The 27,107-nt window shown below is 37.3% G+C and overlaps 1 protein-coding gene across 2 annotated transcripts in view; it reads left to right on the top strand.

Annotated features, from left to right (window-relative positions):
- The window catches only part of pdgfra (platelet-derived growth factor receptor, alpha polypeptide), a 51,698-nt gene extending 25,129 nt beyond the window's left edge, over window positions 1–26,569 (top strand). For both annotated transcript variants that reach the window (XM_043690827.1, XM_043690838.1), the window contains exons 5-23: window positions 276–406; window positions 2,556–2,730; window positions 4,222–4,411; window positions 5,326–5,441; window positions 6,563–6,689; window positions 6,931–7,127; window positions 9,146–9,240; window positions 10,727–10,859; window positions 11,625–11,729; window positions 12,728–12,838; window positions 14,449–14,602; window positions 16,830–16,996; window positions 18,085–18,203; window positions 19,071–19,193; window positions 19,514–19,625; window positions 20,712–20,811; window positions 20,922–21,027; window positions 21,855–22,093; window positions 23,238–26,569. In XM_043690827.1, the coding sequence (XP_043546762.1) occupies window positions 276–406; window positions 2,556–2,730; window positions 4,222–4,411; window positions 5,326–5,441; window positions 6,563–6,689; window positions 6,931–7,127; window positions 9,146–9,240; window positions 10,727–10,859; window positions 11,625–11,729; window positions 12,728–12,838; window positions 14,449–14,602; window positions 16,830–16,996; window positions 18,085–18,203; window positions 19,071–19,193; window positions 19,514–19,625; window positions 20,712–20,811; window positions 20,922–21,027; window positions 21,855–22,093; window positions 23,238–23,385 (2,648 nt within the window). In that variant the 3' untranslated portion in view covers window positions 23,386–26,569. The remainder of the gene's footprint in view (window positions 1–275; window positions 407–2,555; window positions 2,731–4,221; window positions 4,412–5,325; window positions 5,442–6,562; window positions 6,690–6,930; window positions 7,128–9,145; window positions 9,241–10,726; window positions 10,860–11,624; window positions 11,730–12,727; window positions 12,839–14,448; window positions 14,603–16,829; window positions 16,997–18,084; window positions 18,204–19,070; window positions 19,194–19,513; window positions 19,626–20,711; window positions 20,812–20,921; window positions 21,028–21,854; window positions 22,094–23,237) is intronic.
- The last annotated feature ends 538 nt before the right edge of the window (window positions 26,570–27,107 follow it).

Below are 27,107 nucleotides of genomic sequence, written 5' to 3'. Positions count from 1 at the left end.
TCATCCAATAAAATAGCATCTACTTCTGAATTTCTTTTCACTGTAAAAATAAGAGTTCCTTTACTCATCCTCAGCACTAAGGAGGGAGGAGGGGAGTGTTCTTCTTTTGTCATTTGTAATAAAATTATAAGGGTATTCTACAACATATTTTTAAGAAGTGTAAATTATATCTTTATTATTTGTGAACAGTCAGTTGTTATTGATAAATTAAAAGCACTATCATGTCTGTTCCCATTGAAATGTGTTTTAATAACTTTTTGTATTTTATTTTCTAGTGGCAGATGATCTTTATGTTGAAATAGAAGCTGAGAAAACCGTAGTGAAAGTGGGTGAACCAATCTTTGTGACTTGTCTAGTAATGGATAATGAAGTGGTGAACATAGACTGGAATTATCCAGGAAAAAATGTAAATAAAATTGTTTTTTTTCTTGGATTACTTTGCTTCCTCAAGTGGAATCAAGTTTTGGGAGAACAATGCTTGATTGCTGAAAATAATGGAGGTGTAATATTTTCATAGTCTAAATAATGTTTTAATAGTACAAGATGATGTAGACCTGAAGGTAGCAGTCTCTGTAGAGGATTCAGTATATTTTGAGATTTAGTGATCACTGTTCATGATAATCTTCCAAAGCAGTATATCAAGAAACCAATTTGGAAATTTAAAATCTTTGAAATGTTATTATGCAATGTAACAAGATTCATCAATAATTTATCAATATTGGGAAGAGTGATTATAATTTGGTGGAATTTTATATTGTGTTGGAGAGTTGGAACCTGGAAACTCAGATTTCAAATCTGAGCAGAGTAATCTGAGCAAGTGTGAAAGCCTTGTTGGCCAAGGTTAATTGGAATACAACATTAGTAAATAGGATGATGGATAAACAAAGGCAAAAATTTAAATTATTACTGTAATTCATGACTCATAATAATTTGCAATCCCTTAAAAGAATGAAAACCCCATGGGAAAACTGTGGTTAATAAGATAAGTTCAAAAGTAAAATTAAATTAAAGAAAGGCGTTCTGACATTACCAAATAAAGTATTAAATTTGGTGATAGGGAGAATTCTAGAAATGAGCTAAGGAGGCCAGATAAGTGATAACAGCAAATTGGATTTGACAGTAAGTTAGTGAGAGATATAAAAATAAATTGTAACAGCCTTAATAGGTGTGTCGGAAGGAAGAGATTAGTGCCGGTGTACATGAGTCTCTTAGTGGCAGAGTTTGGAGAAATTGTAATGGCAGGACCATTAATTATATATTTTCTGTGTTCAAAAGCATTCCAGAAGTAGTGGGTAACTAAAAGTTTAGTAAAACTGAGGAACATAAGTGAGGCACATTAGTAAAGAAATACAATAGGGCTAATTAATGAGATTAATATCCATTGAATTCAAAAGCCTGTTTATTCATTTGAAAAGGAACAGTTGCAGAGACAGTTCTGAAACAGTTTCCATGGAAAATAGGAGACCTCGCCCCCATACTGAAGAAAAGAAGGACAAAGAAAATAAAGAATTATATGTCAGTGAACAGGGAACATAGTAAAACCTATTATTACTCTGTTGATAACAAGACATTATTGTGCAGAATCAGCATGGATTTATCAAAAGAAAGTCAAGCTTGCCTAATCCAGTTTGTTGAGGATGTAACTAAGATAAAGGAATGAATGAACTAGTATAAATGAGTGAACTAAATGAATGTAGTTATTTGAATTTTGAAAATGTTTTTCATAAGATGCCTTCCAATGTGTTGTTACATTAAAATTGGAGCTTTGGAAATAGGCAATAAATTAGCAGAAATTGAGGATTGGTTAAAGATCATAAATCAGACAATAAGAATAAATTAATCATTTTCAAAATGACAGGTTTTAACTAGTGGGATACCATACATTTCAGTGCTTGGACCTAAAGCGTTTACAATCTATGTCGATAACTTGGATGGTGGGATGTGTAATATTACAAAGTTTGCTGTCTATACAAAGTTAGCTGGGCAAGAAAGCTCTAAGAAACAGAGAGATTACAGAAGTGTATAGATGGGCTAAGTGAATGGAGAAATACATGGCAGCGGAAATTTCATGTGCAGAAATGTGAAGTTGTCCAATTTGGTTGAAAAAACAGAACATTTTTAAATTGTGAGATATGAGTAAATAATTGCATTCAAAGGGATCTCGTGGGTCCTTGCACACAAATCGCAGAAAGTTTGCATGCAGGTACAGGAATTAGCAAAACAAATAGTATGTTAGCTATTGGAATATAAGTGTAAACACGTCTAATTGCAATTCCATATGGTTTTAGTAAGACCACACATGGAATTTGCTGCTCTAGTGTGATCTATAGAGAAATCATTTGGGAAAATTCCTGTTAGTGCTTCAACTTTAGCACTGTGGGGCAGCTAAAACATTTTACTTTAACACTATTATTCGTACAGTGTATCCTGAGAATTTTCAAGTTAGCTCTGTTGCTAAAAAAGAGCATTTTGTTGCAAATTTTTAAAAATAAATTCTGAAGGATAAAAGTAAAATAAATCATAATCATTCATACGGATATCTTGTTTCACTACAGAAAGGATCTGAGGCACACCAAGTTCTTAAGGAAATAAGACAACCAAGCTTAAAAATAATGAAGACTTTGCAAATTGAGAAAGCCACTCTGGAAGATACTGGACTCTATGAATGTTCTGTGTTACATGCAACTCAAGATACCAAGCGATTAAAGCAGGTTAACATCCTTGTTAGTGGTGGGTATAAATTAGTATGGAATCGCTGATTTTATTTCTATATATTATGTGTTCTAATGCATGTCCATGTGCAAAAACCACACATTTACAACAGGTGTTCCTTGAAAAGTTTTGTAATATATTATTATGTCACTTTTTTGATGCAATTTTCAGACATGATGAAAGATTTTGCATTTAGACTTAAAATTTGACCAAATGCAATGGAATTGAGCTATTGCTAGGATCAAAAAATCACATGGTCATCCCCTCTCCCCTACCAGATACATGAGTTGAGACACACACTATTGTGGGCATACACCATTGAATGGGAATGTGGGGGTATGCTCCAAATAAGTTTGAAAATCCAAACACCATCGACACATTCTCTAACAACATAATATTCTGTAAAATGCTGCAGTTTATCACAGGATTTCAGCATCTTTGCCCATGTTTTTAGATGATATTCCGAATTTGTTTTGAAGACTCTATAACTCTGTGAAGAAAGGAAAACCTATGGCATGAAGAAGAGTAGTTCCAATATCAGGTGTCAGCCATAGTTGTCTGGTTAACACTCTCATGTTTTAATTTGAAATTTGTGAATTCAAGTTCCACTCCAGAGTGTTGAGCATGTCACCTAGATGGATACTTCAGCACAGTGCTGAGATAGTATTGCACTGTATTTCAGATAAGATGCTAAATCAGGGCACTGCTTAACTGATGTAAAAGATTCTATCACACTGATTGCAATGATCTGGCCCATATTTATCTCTCAATGAACAGCACCAAAACATAGTATCAGGCCATGATTTGTCTATGGGAGCTTGTAGTGTGCAAATTTGCTGCAATCGTTCTTACAGGGAGGGATATAAAAGGATCCAGAGGGGCAACTTTTTCATAGAGAGGATGGTGAGTGGCAGGAATAGGCTTCCAGAGATAATGGTGGAAGCGAGTACAATTTTGTAATTTAAGAAACGTTTGGACAGGTACGTGGATGGGATAGGTATGGAAGGATATGAACAAAATGCAGGCCAATGGGACTAGATTAATTGAGAAAACTAGGCAGCATGGACAAGTTGGGCCAAATGGCATGCTTCCATGCTGTAAGTCCCTATGACTTTATGCCTCTACATTCAAACAGTGTCTTCCAAAACATTTAATTGACTGTAAGGTGCTTTTGGACAACTTGAGATTGTGCAAGCCACTCTAAAAATGCAATTTGTTATTTCAATGAAATACACTGTGAAATGAGATTGAGATGCAATCCTGATGAATGTCGAGAGTGTAGAGAAGAAACAAATGTGTTTTAATGCAATGGTGGATGTAGGGATTTCTGAAAGAGGCAGTGACTATTCAAAGTATTTAATGGCAAGTCCTACTTGACTTTCCCCTAAAATGGGAGCTAATGGAGCATGCCAAATAGCCAGTTTTTAAAAAAATCCTATATTACAGAGAACTACAGCAAGTTTTCTGGACTGATGTGATTTATTTGCCTCCCATGTTCTTCATTCCTAGACAAAGGATTTATTAATTTGGATCCTAGCTATGGAACAGAAGAATTTGCAGACCTACATGAAGTCAAACAATTTGTGGTGAACATTGAAGCTTACCCTGAACCCATGGTGTCATGGCTGAAAGACAATGTCACCTTGCAAGAAGATAACAACGAGGTGATGATCAACACAGTAAAAACCCAGGAAATTAGGTAAATCAGAAGTCAGACCACAGTATCAGTCAAACACATAGTAAATTTTCTGGAAGAAATCCATGCTAGTTCTTTATCTTTTACATTACTGACAATTCTTTGGGACTGTGTCATAAAAACATGAGAAATAGGAACAGAACTAAGCCATTTAGCCCTTTGACGGCTCAATAACATTCACTAAGAGCATGACTGACCATCCACTTCAGTTCTATTTCTCACACTATCCCCATATCCCTGGATTCCCTTAGTACATAACATTGCTTTTTGTTTATCATGTATTCATCACCTGAACATCTACAGCTCTTTAAGGTTAAGAATTCCAGTTAGAAATTTCTTCTGACTTTATCCTAAATGTCTGAGATTATATCTCCTAATTCTAGACTAGCAGGAACAGGGAAGCAACCTCTAAGTGTCTACTCTGTCCAGCTCTCTCAGAATCAAATGTGCTTCACATTTTACTCAACTCAATGTCAGTAGCACTCTGACATCTGAGTCAGAAAATCATGGGGTCAAGCTCTACTTCAGATAAGTCAACAGAAAATCTAGTTCAATCAGTACGAGGGCATGCTACACTGTCAGGGGTTCTGTGTTTCAATTTGGATGTTACACCAAGGATTCATTTGCCCTCGCAGGTGGGCCATGAGATTTCTATTACTAAAAGTACTGTTTTGAAACAGGAAATCTCTTCTTCTTGCCATTTATCCCTCAAGTAAATCCAGATTATCAGAGTATTTATCTTTATTTGACTTTGAGTGGGACTTTGTGTGAAAACAGTCTGCCTTGCTTTCTGTTTTTGGAGCAGTGCCAATATCCTGAACCCACTCTAAGCTACATGCCTCCACTAAGAAAATGAAATTTAATGCTATCTCAGTTTACTATTTCCTTATTTGCTACTTGATTCTTATTTTATACAGGTATCAAAGTAACCTGACCTTGATTCGTGCGAAGAAACAAGACAGTGGGGCTTACACCATTGTTGTTAAAAATGAAGATAATAGTACCAGTCACACATTTTACTTACAAGTTAAAGGTACATGAACAAACTCCAATACATACTTTAACTAGTCAATATTTGTAGTACCTGTTTTAATGCTAGGAAATATTAATGTGATAGTTCCAAATTTAGAAGATTAAGCACTCAGATGTGTAATGCTGATAATCTTAAAATACTCAAACACTTGAAACATATTAGCAGGTCCACCAGTCTCTAAAAAGAAATGTGTCAGTTACAAAGTAATCTTCACAAAAGGTCAGATTGGTTTGAACTACCAATGAGTTTCAAGCAGGGGCATGTGCAAAATGCTTTTGCTGGTCTAATTTTGAGGCCTCATCTTCATGCCACTGATCAGCTGCCCTGCCTAAAACAGCCAGAATTAAAGGAAAAATTGTCATCACATAGGCAGGTTGTTGGAAAGGATTCTCAGGGAGTTCCAAGGGATTACAGAAGGATGGGAAGATGTGAGACAGTGGAGGTAGTAACTTTCGTGTGGGATTTGAAAGATCATTCCTACTTCTCCAGGTCACACGTAAGAAGGATTATATTTTAACTTTGGACCTTCTCCCTGTCTTTTCGAAAACTGCTGATGTGCTTTGAGCCAGTGTGCAAGCCAGAACCCCTTCCTCACTTGGATCTGGGTCAAATGCAACTACAAGGTCCTATCTTTGTTAAATATGAATTTGAGAATCCTGTGTCTATATAATCCTATATATTAGGGTGGCAGGAAAAGAGTGACTGTCAGGAAGGTAACCGACCAGCACAGTTTTAATTACATGCTTACCAGTTTTCTGCCAAGAGTGGGTTCACTGCTTTGTTCTGACAATTGAGAATATGAAATTTTGATTTTCTTAGCTACTTTAACAGGTTGTGTGTCATGTTCAAGTAAACTCTGCTAATTAAAGAACAAAATGTGACTGGAGTCTTATTTCATTCATGATCCAGGATCTTTCACATTTTGCCTTCTTGATCTCTGTGTGAGATGGCTGATACTCTAAAGATGACCCTTACGAACTGTGAGCAATTCTTGGTAGTTTCCTGTGTCACGTATATCCTTAATGATGTTAGTGCAGAGTAAAATGCTGTGGATCAGATTGTACTTGGGTAGACAAGCACAGATCAAACCTTTTCATGTCATTTTATGTTTTCTTTTACAGTGCCTGCAAAAATCATCAATCTTGTTGATGTCCACCATGGTTCTGCGAGTGGTCAGATAGTTTCATGTTCGGCAGATGGGACACCAAGCCCAGAGGTTGAATGGCTGATATGTACAGACCTAAAAAAGTGAGGACTTAATCATTCAATCACGCAGCATACTAAGTGAGGAAAAAAAGCTTCTTTGAACAAAAAAAATATAGTTCCCTTAATTATCATTCAGTTAAAAAAAAAGAAACTTTCCAGTAGAGAAAAGTATTTCCCTCATTGCCTCTAAGTAAATGGCATTTTAATTGTTTTCAGATATTATAAATTTCCAATGACTAATGGAATGAAAATCTGACTAAAAATTCTTTATGTCTTACCATAGGTGTGCGAATGACTCATTGCTCTGGAATGTTCTCCACAACAATTCCAGTGATATTAGCATTGAGACCCATCAGACCAAGAAAAATACTATAGAGAGCAAGCTGACCTTTCAGAAAGTTGATAACACGGTCGCAGTGAGATGCATTGCAAAGAATGAGCTTGCAGCCGTTGCACGTGAAGTCAAAGTGGTGGCTCACAGTAAGTAAGGATTTCTATTCCATCCCAACCAATGGTAGATAGTCCAATGTGTGTCATAATACCTTTCATTAAAGTTCATTTTAGCATGCTTCTTTTCTTTGGAAGTAGTTTCAGGATATAAATACCATGTAAAGTTGTGTGCTCAGGCAAACTGCATGGGGGAAAGAACCCAAGGCTATAGTTCATGAAACATTTTTAGACTAGGATCTTGTCATGAGTCTGCTGCAAAAGTGTTGAGTTGCAAGAGCTGGGATAATTTAACATGAAACAAAGTCACACTTTGTAAAAAGGCTTTATTTTGTCTACGTCGAAATTATGTATCTACTTTTGCAGTCTGCTTTCACAGCCCCATATAGAAAATGTCTACTGGTGAAATATTCACCAGTAGATTAGATTTCGTACAGTATGGAAACAGGCCATTTCGCCCAACAAGTCCACACCAACCCTCTGAAGGGTGACCTACCCAGACTTATTCCCCTACCCTTTATTTACCCCTGACTAATACACCTAACACAATGGGCAATTTAGCGTTACCAATTCACCTGACCTGCACATCTTTGGCTTGTGGGAGGAGACCAGAGCAGCCGGAGAAAACCTACACATACACAAGTCGTCCAAGGAGAGTATCGAACCTGGGTCCCTGGCACTGTGAGGCAGCAGTGCTAGCCACTGAGCCACCATGAGTTGGCATTAGCTTCAGGGCTTTTATTATGATGGTTTAATGGTTTTTTAAAAATTCATGGGATGTGGCTTTGCTGGCTGGTCCAGCTTCTATTGCCCATCTCTAGTTGTCCTTGAGAAAATGGTGGTGAGCTGCTTTCTTGAACTGCAGTCCATTGGTGTATGAAGACTCACAATGCCCTTAGGGAGAGAGTGACAGTAAAGCAATAGCGATATATTTCCAGGTCAGGATGGTAAATGGCTTAGAGGGGAACTTGCAGATGATGATGTTCCCATGTATCTGCTGCGCTTGTCCTTCTTGCTACAATGGCAGGGGTCATGGGTTTTGGAAGGTGCTGTCTAAGGAGCCTTGATGAATTTCTACAGTGCATCTTGTAGTTTGGGACTTTTCAAAAATCTAGCAAAACATTGACTTGAAGGGATTTTTTGAGTGTTTTAAAATAATGCAGAGATGCATTCTGTCAATTGGACAAATTATGAAACTTTAGCAAACCCAAACTTGACTATTTGTATTCAACTTGCACTAAGTTCCAGTTAGAACTGGGGAAGGGAAAGTTGGCTGTGAAATAAATGAGGGAGGAGGCTGGGCAGAAAGGTGGATGGGATGGCAATAGGTGGATGCGGGTAGGAGGTGGCTGTGATTGGTCAGCCTCCTCCCCTCCCCAGTCTTGATGCACTGACCAAATCCACAATTAGGGTAGGAACCGTTGTATGCATTGTGCATCACCATCAATTTCTGTGTAGTCAGTCATTCTATAGCATAAGCAACTGATAAATTCACTTTTATGTTTTGAAATCCCCAATGAATTTGCTGCATTTGTCAAAAATCAGTTTAGTACTTGCTAAAACTAAAAATAAAGTCCACTTCAATTGTGAATACAACAAGGCAGTAGGGATTGCGTGGCAGCCAGTAGGTTATTCTCAATGAGTCTCCCTCTAACTTTGAAGAGCTGCATGAGGAGTCAATCAGTAGGAACTAACTCTAATTTAACACAACATTGACTTTGTCACTGTTAGTGAGGTACTAGGCTGTTTGGTTGACAACCTGGATGAATAGAAACGTCCTCCAATTAGGGAAACCTGAAGCCATTGTTTTCAGTGCCCACCATGAGCTCTGTATTCTAGTCACTCAGATTGGCTGGCAGTTCTGTGAGGTGGGTGCAAGTTCCCCTCTCTGCCAGTTAACACATTCACTGCTGACTCATCTAGTGGTACACTGGGAAACTCCCCCATGTCTAAAATGCTGGCCTTTTTAATTTACATCTGAAAGTGTTTTAACAAAAACATGAATAAAAGATATATTTCTTGGACTAACAGCCTTTAATATTTATTTACAGATCTCCATTCGGAGCTGACAGTGGCTGCTGCTGTCTTGGTGTTGTTGGTTATTGTAATCATTTCTCTAATCGTGCTTGTTGTAGTTTGGAAACAGGTAAATAAATGTTGCAAGTCCATTAATGTTGCAATGAAGTGTATTCTCTGGCAGAAAAGTGCACCATTTACAAAAAGTTGCCATTGGTCTTTTAAAGGTGAAAGATAAATTGATTCAATAAGATGACCTCCAATCAGAGGACAATGGCTTGAGGCATAGGCCTGTTAACCATTACAGTTTCAATGGGAGTTCTGTTGTGTAATGACAGTGGATTAGTAATCCAGAGATCCAGGCTGATGTTCTGGGACACGGGTTCAAACCCCATTATGGGAGTTGGTGGAATCTAAATGCAGTTAATAATTCTGAATATAAAAAACAAAATGCTAATCTAATGATAACCAGAAAACCATTGTTGTAAAACCTCATCTGGTTGACCGATGTCTTTTGGGATAGGAAGTCTATCACTCTTAGCTGGCCAACATGTGACTCCATTTTAATGTGATTGATTCTTAACTGCCTTTGAATTAGTCAAGGAAGCCACTCGGCTCTTGTAAGTTAAGAATGGCCAGTAAATATTGACCTTCCCAGTGATATCCAGATCCCATGAAAGAATAAAGAATGCTATGGAAGCAACTTCCAAAAAAACAAGATTTTTTTAGGGTCAGTAAATAGATTACTTTGGGCCAGCCTGCATCTTGCAAACACTCCTTATTGAACTAGGAATATGCCTGGTATAATTGTATTGGAATTCAGTTCAAACTTCAAACTGCAGGGCATTGGACTTGCACTAAAAGTTCCAGCCTGGCTGTTGGGGATGGAGTCCTTGCTCCTCCCTAGCAAGGGTATCAAATGTAAGAGAGTGACATTAGGAGTGGCAATTCACGAATAGGCATTCTTGTACTCCTGGTCTTCTATGGGAGCCAGCACATGATTAGTACAGGAATATCTGATGAGATCACACGGACTAGACAAACAAGGAGTAGATGCATGATCCACTTCAGGATCTCATCTACAAACATGATCTGAAATCCTGAGAAATCACTTTTTAAAAGAAAATGAATCACTGCGGTCTCATTACCATGTAGATTGCAGGTGTAACAACAAAATATTTTTAGAAGGAGTGAACCCACCTTTCCCCTATTATGTGCATCCTCAGTTAGACTTCCTGGGTAAGAGTAATGCTCTAAAATCATTCAAGGCATTGACTTCACAAATGTGGCAGCATCAGTGTCAGAGATCAGAAGTAGTTAGGTCTCAATATTCATGTGAAGCCATTCTGCCCTGCAATATATGTTTTGGGATTCTTTTGAATAGTTTCTATAGCAATTGAATTGCATCCTAAATAATATTTAGTCTCAAAGTGTGCAGTTATATTTTACTGGCTTTTTTTGTTTACAGGTAATTTGTTCCAATTCTGAGATATTGGTAATATTAATATAATTATAACTTAATGTTGCAATGTGGATATATTTTCTGATTAAGACAGAAGGAAAAAAAGGATCCTGTGGTACCAATATTGTAAGCCATTATTTATTGCTTTGCACAGAAACCAAGATATGAAATAAGATGGCGAGTTATTGAATCAATAAGTCCAGATGGGCATGAATACATTTATGTTGATCCCATGCAACTTCCCTATGATACCAGATGGGAATTTCCCCGGGATGGACTTGTCCTAGGTAAGTCTTCATCTGTTTTAAGCATGTGTCTTATTAGCCACTAACTGCAGGTGCTCAAAAGTGAGATATCAAGACATTTGAACTATCCAGCCCTTTTAAGTAAGCCCCATTTCAGACCTTTCAGTGATGGGTCAATGATAGCAAGTCAGGGATTCAAGTCCACTTCAGAGATTTCAACACAAAATACTAGATGGACATTATTGACAGTCGTCTTTCTGATGAGTGTTATACTGAAGTGAACTGAATTGATCTCAGAGTGCTCTTCATTGATGAACAGGGGAACCCTCATCTCCTAACCAATTCTAAACATGATTGAAACAGATTATCTGATCATCACCTCACTGCTGTTTGTGTGTTGTTTTGTGCAAAATTTTGCTGCCTCATTTTTGAACTGATGGAAGATGATTTTGTGCAGGACTTCTGCCACTGGTAACATATAAGCTTCCTCAAATTACTTTAAAGTAACAATGGTAGAAAACTGCAGCAGATACTCTAATATACCTTAACTTATCTCCAAGCAAATGTAATTTATTTTTTCTAGGTGGATGAAAATAACTGTTCATTAAGCAAGTTAGAATACAATGTATACCATCACACACATTTTTTGAATAATTTTGTAAGTTTAGTTCACAATCTGGAATGGAATTTGACCATTCTGACTTGTATTTGTTCTGTCCTCTATGATAATTTACCTTACCGTCTATAACTCTGCTGATAAAATTCTTCCAGTCACATTAATTATTATATACCTTGTGCTTTTTTAAGGACGAATACTTGGCTCTGGGGCCTTCGGAAAGGTAGTTGAAGGAACTGCTTATGGTTTAAGTCGCTCACAGCCTGTTATGAAAGTTGCTGTAAAAATGTTGAAACGTAAGTCGCCCTGTTTTATGCATTGCACAGCACCTATTGATGTGACATCAAGTTATTCTGAGGAAATCATATCAATTATTTCAATATGTTTTTATATGGCTTTCTTGTTATTCGTGTAATGAATTTTGTTTTGTGGGAGTTGCCAGTTTAGATTAGATTAGATTAGATTACTTACAGTGTGGAAACAGGCCCTTCGGCCCAACAAGTCCACACCGACCCACCGAAGCGCAACCCACCCATACCCCTACATTTACCCCTTATTACCTAACACTACGGGCAATTTAGCATGGCCAATTCACCTGACCTGCACATCTTTGGACTGTGGGAGGAAACCGGAGCACCCGGAGAAAACCCACGCAGACACGGGGAGAACGTGCAAACTCCACACAGTCAGTCGCCTGAGTCGGGAATTGAACCCGGGTCTCTGGCGCTGTGAGGCAGCAGTGCTAACCACTGTGCCACCGTGCCGCCCACGTAACTATTATAGTTATAAACGTAACTATTTCGTAGAAGATTGTTACACATTGTAGTCAGTTATCAGAGGCTTTAAACTGGGTATTTATGCTTAAAATAGATATTCACTGTTAAAATAACTCACAATTATGAAACCGTCTTCTTTAAGTGTCCTTAAAATAGGAAAGTACTGCTACATCATGGTGAAATAGGCAAATGGAAAACACATACCTCTTCATGTGTAGGAAGTGAAGGTTACAGGCAGAGCTGTTTTATGTAATATATCTTGTTACGTGATTAATAGAGACTTTAGGAACAGCTATGTATAAGGGTCAGTAAAGGGACACTGACAAAAGGGAAGAAATGATATTTTAAAAGTCGTTAAATGTGATCTAAATATGCATTTTGAAACAATTTACATTTCTTTGTCAAATTTGTGATTTTGTTTCAATAGAATGTATCTTAGAAATTTTGAAATATTATTAAAAAGTATAATTTTTCAATTAACATTTCATAGCTGACTTGCATTTCAAATGTTTTCACAGCTACAGCCCGATCCAGTGAGAAGCAAGCCCTGATGTCAGAACTGAAGATAATGACACATTTAGGCCCACATTTGAACATTGTCAACTTGCTAGGAGCTTGTACCAAAGCAGGTGGGCTTTGCTTTTTCAAGGTATTTCTTTTCCAAGGTGTTTGTCCTTTCTTTCCAATAGGGAAGAGGTGTTGGAAATTTTGGAAAGGGTGAAAATAGATAAGTCCCCTGGGCCTGATGGCATTTATCCTAGGATTCTCTGGGAAGCAAGGGAGGAGATTGCAGAGTCATTGGTCTTGATTTATATGTCCTCATTGTCTACAGGAATAGTGCCAGAAGACTGGAGGATAGCAAATGTGGTTCCCTTGTTCAAGAAGGGGAGTAGGGATAACCCTAGTAACTATAGGCCGGTGAGTCTCACTTCTGTTGTGGGCAAAGTCTTAGAGAGAATTGTAAGGGATAGGATTTATGAACATTTGGATAGGAATAATGTGATCAAGGATAGTCAGCATGGTTTTGTGAAGGGCAGGTCATGTCTCACAAACCTTATTGAATTCTTTGAGAAGGTGACTAAGGAGGTTGATGAGGGGAAAGCGGTAGATGTGGTATATATGGATTTTAGTAAGGCGTTCGATAAGGTTCCCCATGGTAGGCTACTGCAGAAAATACGGAGATATGGCATTGAGGGTGAGTTAGAGGTTTGGATTAGGAATTGGCTGGATGGAAGAAGACAGAGGGTAGTAGTTGATGGCAAAGTTTCTTCATGGAGTGCCGTCACTAGCGGTGTTCCGCAAGGATCTGTTTTGGGACCATTGCTGTTTGTCATTTTTATAAATGACCTGGAAGAGGAGTTAGAAGGTTGGGTGAGCAAGTTTGCGGATGACACAAAAGTCGGAGGAGTTGTTGACAGTGAGGAAGCATGTGGCAGGTTACAGCAGGATATAGAGAAGCTGCAGAGCTGGGCAGAAAGGTGGCAGATGGAATACAATGTAGCTAAGTGCGAGGTGATTCACTTTGGGAAGAATAACAAAAAGATGGGGTACTGGGCTAATGGTCGGATACTTGGTAGTGTGGATGAGCAGAGGGATCTTGGTGTCCATGTACACAGATCTCTGAAAGTTGCCACCCAGGTAAATAGTGCGGTGAGGAAGGCATATGGCGTACTGGCTTTTATTGGTAGAGGAATTGAGTTCCGGAGTACTGAGGTAATCTTGCAGTTGTATAAGACTCTGGTGCGGCCGCATCTAGAATATTGTGTGCAGTTTTGGTCGCCATACTATAGGAAGGAGGTGGAGGCACTGGAACGGGTGCAGAGGAAGTTTACCAGGATGTTGCCTGGTATGGAAGGAAAATCGTATGAGGAAAGACTGAGGCACTTGGGGCTGTTTTCACTAGAGAAAAGAAGGTTTAGGGGTGACTTGATTGAGGTGTACAAGATGATTAGGGGGTTAGATAGGGACGACAGTATGAACCTTTTCCCGCGTATGGAGTCGGGTATTACAAAGGGGCATAGCTTTAAATTAAGGGTTCTATGTTCTATGTTCTATGTAATGCAATATGTGTTGAATACATCTTTTGGGATAGGAACTGCAAATATCACTCTCATGTCAAGTTGAGATTCAAATTTTCCTTTACAACCAACCCATTCTTGTAACACTCAACACAACATTGAGGAAAATTTGTTTTTCTCTGAAGTGCACAGTACTAAGTTATTTTTTTTCTATACAATAGGTCCTATCTATATTATCACTGAGTATTGCTTCCATGGGGATTTGGTAAATTACCTACATAAGAACCGAGACAGCTTTATAAGTCGATACTCTGAAAAGGGAAAAAAGGAAGTGGATATTTTTGGTATAAACCCTGCTGATGAAAGCACAAGAAGGTGAGTTCAATGGCTAAACAGGATGACAGTCTGTCACAATAATTGTTTAATAAGATTGAAATGAGATTAACCAAATCAATGTATCATCTGCACAAAGAACTCACTTTAAATGAATGATGGTATAACTTTATTACTTTGCATGTATGAAAAGAGTAATGTGGGAGATCTAGTGAAAACATGTCATTGTAGAGTTGCTTTTGTCATATCCTGGATTAGTTTTTGAAGATATTAAATAAAGTAAAATGAACAGATGAAGAATCAGAAGCCATGTTACAGCCAAAATTCCTGCTGAAATCTCTAAACTTAGTGGTTATAATCTCTTGTTCAAACTCTCAGATCTTTTTACAAACGTCTGGGAGGAGGTGTTATTATGTTCTGACTTGCACAACATCAGCATTGTGTGACTTTTATAGAAGGGCAATAAATCAATGTGTGGATATTATAGAGACCTATCCCTACTGTCATCTGTGGGAGGGTTTTCACAAAAGTCTACCTCCTATACATAAGACATACTTCACTATGGTTTTCTGCCATCTAGAAGAGCACATGACTTTTATTTCTTAACAAATCCAAGAAAAGTATCTGGAGCAATGCAAAAGATGTGCATTTATCTGTGAAAGATCTTTGACTTCATGAATCATGAATTTGTTTGGACAGCCCTCCAGAGACTTGGATGTCCAGAATAAATTGTCAATATTTTGTAACTTTTGCCTGACTGTATGACAGTGAGTGTGCTTTGTAATAAATTGAAGGAAGAGCCCTTTCATATCAGGATGTCCATCTAACAAGGCTGTGTGATTCTGCCAACTCTCCACTATTTACCTCAGCTTAGGCACGGAACTCAACCAAGAGCGTGGAATTGTGATTGAGTTGTGAGTGAGTTTGTGATTACAAACCAAAGAATCAGCTTTTAAAGCAGATTATCTTTCACGATCCAAGGCTGGCACTTGTCCTTTTGAGGGACAGAGAAAAGGTTTCATGGAAGTTCTGAAGGCCTGCTTGAATATTTGACAAATGAGGATTGGTGCATGGGAAGAACTTGATAGTAATCATGCCATCTAACAAACTGCAGTACAGTTGGAAACTGACCAGATGAAGCCTGGCTTGGAGAAGTGACTGAAACAGAGTAAGAGAGAGAACTCTGGGTTGGGAAGCTCCGTTGTGAGGACAACTCCTGTCCTCTCTGCCCAAAGACCCATTGCCCCAAAACTGTCCAGTTAAGTCATCCAAGAACACATAAATCATAAAGCCTGGCAGACATCATTCTTGTTTAAGAGATTAATGCCAATGATCTTGTTATCGTTGATGCCAGCTTTTATCTTATGTTGAGTGGCTTTGTTGAAGCTATTAAAAAAAAGCATGAAAACTAAATGATTAATGGATTTAACATTTTTTTGTTTAACAGTTATTAAATTCAATATCATTATTTATAAAAAAAATTAATCATCTTTTCTAACACTGAAACAATCTTCAAAACACTTAATTAGTATTTTGACTCAGTTAATAGCATCTCCACATCTGAATCAAAAGGCTATGGTTATGGTCTTGGAAACATTTTGAGGACTTGTGCATATAATGTAGATGAGACTCTGATTTTGAAGAAGTGCTGTGCTGCCAGATGTGCAAGTTGAATAAGATGTTAACCAAAGCTTGTTCCAATCATTCAAATGGATGCATCTGATACCACTTTATTATTCAGAGAAGAGTGACAAATTCTTCTAATACCATGGTAAAAATTCTTCTTCACCTAAAACAACATTAAGCTGATCATTCTTCTCGTTGTTGCTTCTAGGATCCTGCTGTTCATAAAGTGGCTGTAACATTGATCTATTTCAAAGTATTTCAAATGTAACCATTGGTGAAAGACCTGATGTGATGCTACATACATCTTTTTAAAATTAAATCAAGGACACAATAACATTTAGAGAGTAAGATTAGTCTTTGACAGCAATTCAAAATGTACTCATATTAAGGTGGAAATCTTTTATATTATAATCATTTTTCTTTTTAGCCAAAGCATTTTGATTGTATTTTGCGCAACTGATGAAACTTACTTTTATGTTCAGAATGACAGCTAACATAGATAGGATCATTAACCAAATGTTTGGAGGAAAGAATTCTGTACTAGCTAATGCAAAATTCTTAAGTTTTGCACTGTGATTTCCAGAACAAGCTGTGTAATATGAAAATTTGCTTGATGTTTAATCCTGTTCTATTGTTTCTGTAGTTATGTGATTTTGTCCTTTGAAAACAATGGCGACTACATGGACATGAAACAAGCTGAAAATACCCAGTATGTACCAATGTTGGAAAGGAAAGGCAGTTCCAAGTACACCGATGTACAGCAATACATGTACGATCACCCACCATCACAGAAAAATAAATCATTGACAGGTAAGAGCCAGCCATTCTCTTATTTGTTTCTATTCAGTGATACTCAAAGCATGGTAGATCTGTGAGAACATCTGACTGATGAAGAAGTGCGAAGACCACAACTGAATGGATGCAAATGATGTTTTAATCAACATTGAACATTTTATAGAAATTAACTTCACTCCAAGCATAGTGAGATGACATTTTGGTGCAGCAAAATCTTGTAAACCTCATTTTTGCAATTGCCTTATAACCACTACATTGACAACTTCAGAATTTATAAACAAACCTTAACAACACAAAATATCCCTCGCTGTGTCATAGGAATGTTAGGGTTAATGACCAAAAGCTTGGTCAAAGGGCAGCTTTAAAGGAACATCTTAAACAAAGAGGAAGTTCTGAGAGACTGAGAAGTTTCAAATCTTTGGATGTACAAGAGGCTAAAATGGAGAAGTGCAGAGTTTTCTGAGGGTTGAGGGCTGGCAGAGTTTGCAGAGGGGTGAGATCATGGAATAATTGAACAAAAAGGCTAAGAATTATAAAGTCAAGGATTTTCTGAACTTGGAGCACAGGGATAATGAGTGAATGGAACTTAGTGCAATCAAGAATGTAAGCAGCTGAATTTTGAATATGCTTAAGTTTGTGTGGCATCTTTTTACAAAGGGATCTCTAAAATATGCAACATAATGCACTTACCAATAATTTAAAGTGGTATAGACTACATTGAAAAGGTTTCACATTTTATTTCCATTTTTGTTAATAAATAAGAGATATGACAAAATAAATTGGTTTGAAATATATAATTTCTTGACTTGCAAGCAAAGTCATCCTGAAAAAGATGTTCATACAATTCTCTTGATAGTTTTTCTCTAATAAATGTTGCTTGATGTTATGAGTTCATGTTCAGTAGTAATTGGATAAAATCATTTCACTTACTGCCAGGTCCCAGAAGTGAAAGGCCAGAAATTTAAGTCATAACACCATCCAATTCCCCATTTTGGCTTTTTTTCATCAAATCTCTTGCTTTAGATTGTTGACTGGCCATTATTATATAAGTAAAGCCCATTTTGGTCATGTCCTTCAGCTAACAATTAACATTTACTCCACAGAGACAACTCAAGCTTGGAACCCTCTCTTAGATGACAACTCAGATGGACTCTCATTCATGGATCTAATCAGCTTCACCTTTCAAGTTGCTCAAGGAATGGAGTTTCTGGCTTCTAAAAATGTATGTATGCATGCTTGTTTGATGCAAAGACTTATTTATACAGATCCACAAATGCTCTCAATTTTCAAAGTTTGTGAGAAGATTTGTAGCTCGGATGCTCGTTGCTGTGGTTCTGTTCGCCGAGCTGGAAGTTTTTGTTGCAAACGTTTCGTCCCCTGTCTAGATGACATCCTCAGTGCTTGGGAGCCTCCTGTGAAGTGCTTCTGTGGTGTTTCCTCCGGCATTTATAGTGGCCTGTCCCTGCCGCTTCCGGTTGTCAGTTTCAGCTGTCCGCTGTAGTGGCCGGTATATTGGGTCCAGGTCTATGTGTTTGTTGATGGAGTTTGTGGATGAGTGCCATGCTTCTAGGAATTCCCTGGCTTGCCCATAGGACAAACAGGAAGACAGCTAACGATCCGCATCCACGAACATCAACTAGCCACGAAACGACACGACCAGCTATCCCTAGTAGCCACACACGCAGACGACAAGCAACATGAATTTGACTGGGACAACACTACCATTATAGGGCAAGCGAAACAAAGAACAGCCAGGGAATTCCTAGAAGCATGGCACTCATCCACAAACTCCATCAACAAACACATAGACCTGGACCCAATATACCAGCCACTACAGCAGACAGCTGAAACTGACAACCGGAAGCGGCAGGGACAGGCCACTATAAATGCCGGAGGAAACACCACAGAAGCGCTTCACAGGAGGCTCCCAAGCACTGAGGATGTCACCTAGACAGGGGACGAAACGTTTGCAACAAAAACTTCTAGCTCGGCGAACAGAACCACAGCATGCTCTCAATTTATTTTGACCAGATTGATTTGTAATTATAATGCAGTAAAATTGGAACTTTTGCTCTTTGCTTTGTCACAGTGTGTGCATCGTGATCTGGCAGCTCGTAATGTTCTCCTTGCACAGGGAAAGGTTGTCAAGATCTGTGACTTTGGTCTGGCACGAGACATCATGCATGATTCCAACTATGTTTCTAAAGGCAGTGTGAGTATCAGCTCAAAATCGGCTCAAATCTGAGCCAATAAGGAATTCTACAACCTGAGTAGAAAACATATTAAAAGTGGTATTTAAGCATAACTGTATCTGAGATTATCAGTTGTAATTTCTCCACTTTGTGTTTTTGTAGTTAGTGCAAAAGTAAAGATACATTTTATACTATTGTGAGGTTTTAATCTTGGAAGTAAATAATAATTTACAACCTCTTTTATAATCCTTGTTTAGTATCTTGTTAATAATAGCACTTTTAAATGGTTATACTGTTACTTCCAGAGTTAATTTTAATTTTTTCAATTTTATATTTTCAGACATTCTTACCAGTGAAATGGATGGCGCCTGAAAGCATATTTGACAACCTGTACACTTCACTAAGTGATGTCTGGTCTTATGGCATTCTTTTATGGGAAATATTCTCCTTGGGTAGGTGCAAACTGAGTGATAATGTTAAGTTTTCTGTTTTCTAACAATTGATTATACATGAGCAGTTGTTCAATGGAATTATGTTTGATGTATGATCCATGTTTCTGAGAGTTAGAATCACTAAATTAATCAAGAGAGACATCACAGTGGACTCTGCTCAATTGCTCACCTAACATCCTCATCTCTCAACAAAAGTCACGAAGACCCAAGAATCGTTAGCTGTCTTTCTAGCTCCTAGCTGAATGCAATTGTGGTGCCTGTACCACTATTCTGACTGAGAGCAGGTAACGCAGAATAGATTAGTATTTGGAACTGGAGTCATCATGGTCTGTGGAGATCAGTTAATAGTATTTTCAGCAGCTGACTCATTCTTTGAATAGATGCCTCATTTTTCTGTTAGGGAAGCTAACACTCTACATTCTAATGGGTTGTTCAATTAGTCACCGCAATTAGAAAACTTTAGGCCTTTATGGAATGTGGGTGTCAGTAGTAAAGTGCATTAGTGATCCATTTGAACAAAAAAAAGATAGTTTCACAGTCAGCAATATTGAGACTCACTTTCTGTTTCAGATCTTTATTAATAAAATTTAAATCCCATCACTGTCCGTATCTGAATCCATGTAGCCTGTGCTGCCAGATTAATGGTAAAGTCTACTATTCCCTCCACAATCACTTGCCTTATAATCTCACCAAACTGTGATACCACTACTAATGGACTGCTCACAATTTTAAAAATAATGAAAAACTTGCTTCAAGAAATTTTGTGGAAGTGTTTGTGATTAATTTAGCAATAGTTTGCAGCTGTAATAACTAACTTAAATTGTTAACATTCTCAATATTCAAATATAAATATTAGTTGCTTACATATCACACTTCCTAACTTTGATAATTCTATATTTTAAAAATAAATAACGGACTCTTAGAATAAATTCAGCATTAACAGAAGACTAGTCTTCTGCATGATCCGTTGTAGTTGTTGCAAAGATGATGGTTAACATTTTGATCTTTTTGGTGTTGTGTGAATTCCTCTCTAGATAAGACAATCTCCTCTCATTGTTTCTAACTGGATTCTCTTATCTCTCTTAGGTGGTACACCATATCCAGGAATGATGGTGGACTCCAACTTTTATAACAAGATAAAAAGTGGTTACAGGATGACTAAACCAGAACATGCTTCTTCAGATGTGTATGTTTCCAGCTGAGACGCTGTTGCATTTTAGTTTCTAAAATAAATTACATGTATAAATAATATTGAATTTTTAAATTAAATTTGTGTTCCCATCGTCCTCCTCATAGTTATGACCTGATGGTGAAGTGTTGGAATAGTGAGCCTGAGAAGAGACCTTCCTTTACACACCTTGCTGAAATTGTTGGCAGATTGCTACCCGAGAACTACAAGAAGGTATGTTCTGTTGCTTGTTGTACAACACAAGTGTTACAGTTAACTGCAACCAGGGTGATCATTGAGGGTAAAAAAAAGCCCTAGTCACTGCTATCCCTAAAATGACTACATGACAAGATAGATACAACCGGGGAATGATATTTACCCTATTTTGACATGTCCATCCTGAAGGATCATAAAGTTTCCCACTAAACCTGAACTGTTTCTTAAACAGTTAGTTTTAAGGCTTCATGCCTTGAATTACCTTATAGAATGCAGAAGTCCATGAGTTGAACATGTTTTCTGTGAAAAAAAAACATCCTGATATCTGTCCTAATTTTGTCCTTTGCTAATTTGAATTTTGTCTCTTTGCCTTACTGTCATGGCTTGTGTTCTCAGGCACTGTTTAGTCTCATACTTTATCTCTTACACATAGAATAATGAAGTGATCTATTGCATTATTGAAAATATTTAATCCATGAGCTGAACTCATGACTGCCAGCTGTTGGACTAAATCATCAATCATCTTATTTCTAATAAGTTATGTTTTAAGAATTTAGGCAATTGCTCCTAATTTAAACTATATGAAGTGTGAAAAAGGTCTGATAATGGTAGCATATCCTGAATAATCGGAACACTATCTGACAGTAATAGGTGATCTGACAGAGTATTTGATGGGAATCAAGTAGGCCTGATCTAGACACTGTAAATTGCTAGAAATTCAGGTTGTCCTAATTGTCATTTTTTTGAATAATGATTTGTAAGATGCCTCCCATGGTCAGAAAGTCATACTGTGCAAAGTATGAACTTTGGCATAAGTTCTCTCATTATTTTTTTAAACTGAACAGAGCTACAAACAATTGAATGATGACTTTTTGAAAAGTGACCATCCTGCTGTTGCTCGCATGCGGGCAGAATCGAGTGATTCTTACATCGGAGTTACCTACACCAATGAAGATAAAAAGAAAGATCGGGAAAGTGGGTTTGATGAACAAAGACTAAGTGCTGACAGTGGATATATCATCCCACTGCCTGATATTGACCCAGTTACAGACAGCGAACCTGGCTCTTCAAGAAACCGACACAGGTACGATTAAAGTAACATGCACATTGAGAGGAATGTTCTAGACTATTCTAGTGTGAAAATTCTCAGTGGTTTCACCATAAATTTGCTAAGCCTGCCAGTCAATCAATTTTATCATGCATTACAACTGAACTTTACATCCATTGTGATGTATCAGGGACAACTTAACTGGACACTTTGTTTCAGAAGGCAGTCACATCATTTAGGATGAGGTCAGGGACCAGGGTGTCACTGTGAATGACTTAGAAGGTAGCATTGGAGGAGACATGGCCACTGGAAATGTCCAACAGGTTTGAAATCCTTTCAGTTTGTGTGGACGGGAGCAGGGACTGCAGGATGGGTGAGCGAACCAGCCATGGCACAGTGGTGTTTGGAGCCACTGAACAGAGTGGCCAGGGGAGTAAAAAGGAGGACAATGTAATTAGGGGAACAAGTAAGGTTCTCTGTGACCAAGAGTTTGAGTCTTGAAGGCTACATTGCTTGGCCATTGCTATGTACTAGACCAGAATTCCAGTTAGCAATTTTCAATTCATGTAAGACTCATTTTAGAAGTTCTGTTTTATGGTCACTTTACTCTAAGAAATGCACTGTTTAAATGTTTGGTAAAACACTGTAACAATGCTATTGTTTCTGCATTTGTTGGGTGTGTACTTTCAGTTTATATACAAAGTAATTACTGAAAATAATTTGAACTAAAGAGGAAAGAACCTTAATTACCAAAGGTATCTGAGGAGACTTTATTATGTAGTTTTGTTTGGCTGTTCAGAAGAAAACAGGTTTCAGGGTAACTCAAGGAATGTTTATGAAATTTCAACATAATTTTTCCTTAGCTGTTAAATTTCCCTACCTTCTTCCTTTAGGATGCCATACATCATTCCTGGTCGAGAGGGCAGGAAGCAATCTGTTTCCTATCCACATCAAATGCCACATAGTTATTTGTTGCTAAGAAATAGGGCCAAGAAGTCTTCCATTACTTGTTATTGAATTTAAACAATTGGGAGCACATGAGAGAGTGAATCAAGAGATAGTTTTCACAGCATGCCATCACATTGATCACCATAGAATCCACTAGCTCATTACGCCACCAGGTATTCACATATGTGAGTCACTGCTGACTTTTTCTTCTGGCCCTCCCTTTCTTTTGCAGTTCCCAGACATCAGAAGAAAGTGCAATTGAGACAGGTTCCAGCAGCTCGACTTTTATAAAGCGCGAGGATGAAACTATAGAAGATATGGAAATGATGGATGATGTAGCAATTGATCCCTCAGATCTAGTGGAAGACAGCTTCCTGTAACCTGTTCCATTTAATATGGGAGGATAAACTGCAAGTTATACAGACACGATTTTCTCTATAACCACTTTTTTGAGGCATCCCCAAGAAGAGAACTTTGAGGTGGGAACTTGATGGCGTATTTTACAACAGAGCCCAACTTGGAACATCATTCTGGAAAAACAATATGATTTCTATTGTAATACATATCATGTGCATTTTTCTGTGCATTATTTTTCTATTATGGTGTATGTTTCTTCAGTGCATATATGTACACTGCCATTTTCATGAACCAAACATAAGGCCATGCAAGGTTAGTTGTGTGTTTCAAAGACTCTTTGCTACAGGGAAGATGGTACGTTTATTAAGATAATTGATTACATTTATTATTTTAGCAGATTGCTTTGTACGTATATAATGATAACCATTGCTAAGAATGTAATCTGTGTACCTGATATTACATCAGATCATTATCTCTGTCACAGGAGAAAGGCAATGACAATATTGCTCCCCAGGTGGGTTACAGTAAGTTGTTTATCATTCTGCTTAGATATCAGTGTACATCATCGTCAAACATGTGTTCTCTTCAATGCCTACTTCCTACTAATTATCAATTATGATGTTCGTTTTGCAAAGCACAAATTTTGGAAGTTATTACATTGGAAAGAACACACTACATCATTGCAAGATTCTACACATAACTGCTTTAATTGCTTGTACAAATTCAGAAAAATCAGTGATTCATGGAACATGGAAGAGACTGACTACCATCTACATTGAAAAGCTACGACTTTGGAATTTACTGGTTTCATTGGGCCAGTGGATTGAGCCTTAGACTAAACTAACCTGTTTGTTAATACAACTGCTACAGAATTGAAGGATTCACCAAGCTTGGAAAATTGATGTGATTGACCAATTGCACATGATGAAAGCACCTCAGGAGTAATGAAGAGAATTCTTGCTGGAGAAGATTCCCTTTCATGTGTGCTGAAGCAGAAAGCAAAAGTGCCTCCTCTTTGAGTGAGGAGATAGTGGGGAATTTGGCACCAGAAGATTTTGTTGTTTTAAATGTAAACAAATCCTATCAATGATGGTTGAAAAATCATAGAGATTTCTTGACCACAATCATTCCAACTAAAAGGATACCAACTAAAAGGAATATGTAAATATTGTAAATGTTATCACACTGACTAATATATCGGACGTCAATTGGTTTTCATGCATGTAACATGTTGATTGAAGTTGTGATGTGAAATCACACTGGAGTAGGAGAAGAACCCTATTAGTAATCCAAATCTGGAGCTGGGCAAACTAAAAATATTACAAAATAATGAACTGACATTTTTACAGTGTATTAATGGTGAATCTTGGATTGTCTGATGCAATATGAAATCAGAAGCAAAATTCAATTATTTTCTTGTAAGAATTTACTGCATTGAATGATTCAATGGTAAAAGCTCATTTAAGAATGATATTTGTAACTCATCCATATTCTTCACAAACAGCAGGCCCATATATAACAGGAATATTTGGGGCTTTTATTGCACAGCAAGCGAAGGCCTTTATAATCTATTCCAGGATCTGAATTAAGTTTTTGATTTCTTTGTATGCATCATCTATGTGTACAGAGAAACCACGAAAACTTGCAAAACTGATCATTAGTTTCAAACCTGAGAAAGTATTCAAATCAATTAACAAACGTTTAGTCCACTTAAAAAACTACTTCCTAATCTGATGATTTAAATTCAAATTAGTCATCACATTTACCACAGGAATGGCATCATATAATATTGTCGTTAAAATAATCTGGAAGATTAGTAAACTCCACTTTGGGATCCCTCAGTTATTTGACTTGTTCCTAATTTGGTGAGATATTACATGATGTTCATCTATTTTTGATTGAACAAAGTGCATAATGAGCCTTTCCAGCCTTAAAGTGTATTGACTGTCAATATGACATCATTGTTAGTTTTTAATTGTTTATTTCTGACATCAGAATTGAACTTGCTATTGTAATACATGACAAATCCATTGGGTGGGACTGATGTATTTTAACTGCTGAAGTATTAACATACTGCAATATACTATACATTCCATAGCACATTATACTTCCTGTATTAACCATGGCATTATAAACTAATTGCAAGGGGAAACCGATAGCAAACTACTTTTCCGACTGCTTCTAGTTGTCAAGGCACATATTCTAATTTTAGTGATGTAACACATCCCTTAATGCTCAGGCCAATGTTGAAAATCACAAATTTTACCTGCATATCCAGTATTAAAAACAAATCATGTATGTTAAGTGACAATGAGAACACCTTTTTGTTATAAAATGTAAGATAATCTGTAAAGAAAATAATATGTAATTTTTCAGACTGGATTGTTTAATGTTTCCATTTAAAGAATTCTTTCAGACAATACCTTAAATAACCGGGTTAATGCAGCAGAAGAAATTGATGTAGCATTACCGAGGAAACATGACTTTATCTTTGAATGGCTTGAATGTTAAAATGTGGTCAAAATTTTATCCAATGGTCTTACTAAGTGACAAAGGACATTGGGGATATATAATGATGTTATACATCATTTCTGTATATATATATATATGTGTGCGTGTATATATATATATATATAATGTATTTCAGTGTAGTCATCTGAGTTACTGCCATACATTTATGTCTAGCTGTATCACTGCCTATGTTTATATTTTTGACTGTGATGTACTCCACAGGCACGTTACATGTTGCACTTTTGAATGTCTAAAGTAAAATATATTTTAAAAGTTACAAAAAAAGTTTCAAAGGGATCGAATTGTGAATGCGTGGCTGGACTGTATGTAGGTTAAAGTCTCAAACATTTTATTATGATGAAATTACACGAAGTTTTAAAGACTTTTTTTAAAAAAAATTCTTTATGTTACATCAAATACACATTTTCTAAACTCAGAATCTCTATTTCAATAAATTCAGATGAATTTAGTTATTGAGTTTGCTTTTCCCTTGATCTTTCTGTGAAATGAATGTTATACTGAGCCATTTCTGATCATTGAGTTTGAGTTTGATTTATTCCTCCATAACAATGTCACCTCCACCGTGCCTGAAATTTGTGACAGGCAACTAATTGTGACTGTGTAATAACATAGATAGTGGGAAAGAAGCAAAGTTGCTCCTGGGTCTGTCTCACATCAAAATAAATGAAATGCATGGAGCAAAATTTCCTTGCCTGTTGTTACAGTTGCAAATGACGTTGAGCATGTAAGCATTAATGCAAAAATGAAAGAGAATAACCCATCCTGATGTCTAATTTGCTTATTAGGCAACTGAACTGTTCTGATGAAGAATCGCCGGACTTAAAGCATTAACTCTACTTTGTTCCCACACGTGATACTAGAGCTGCTGAGTTTGTCCAGCAATTTCTGTTTTTGTTTTGGATGAAAGAAGCTGATTGGCTGCTTGGCACAGTGGTGAAGAGGGGTGGTACAGCGCAGATGCCTAGCTGTTGCAACAGAAATTAACAATGATGGTATCACATAATAGGGCCCCTACTTCCATATTAAATAAGTTGATTCCTTGAAACTAATGGGAATTTTGGACAGCCAATGTTAGGTCTTTTAGCAAATGGAGCCAGTGGTATTATCACTTGTTAGAAGCTGACAGGATGTCAGTCTTGAGCACACAGTGTCTTTACTGAACTGCCTGTAAAATGGATGCCTGCAATAAGGGGACTTATGATAAGAGGTTATA

The sequence above is a fragment of the Chiloscyllium plagiosum genome, chromosome 1, assembly GCF_004010195.1.
Source record: "Chiloscyllium plagiosum isolate BGI_BamShark_2017 chromosome 1, ASM401019v2, whole genome shotgun sequence".
Lineage (NCBI taxonomy): Eukaryota > Metazoa > Chordata > Chondrichthyes > Orectolobiformes > Hemiscylliidae > Chiloscyllium > Chiloscyllium plagiosum.
The sequence above is the reverse complement of the archived record's forward strand: the minus strand, read 5'-3'. Positions and strand labels throughout refer to the sequence as shown.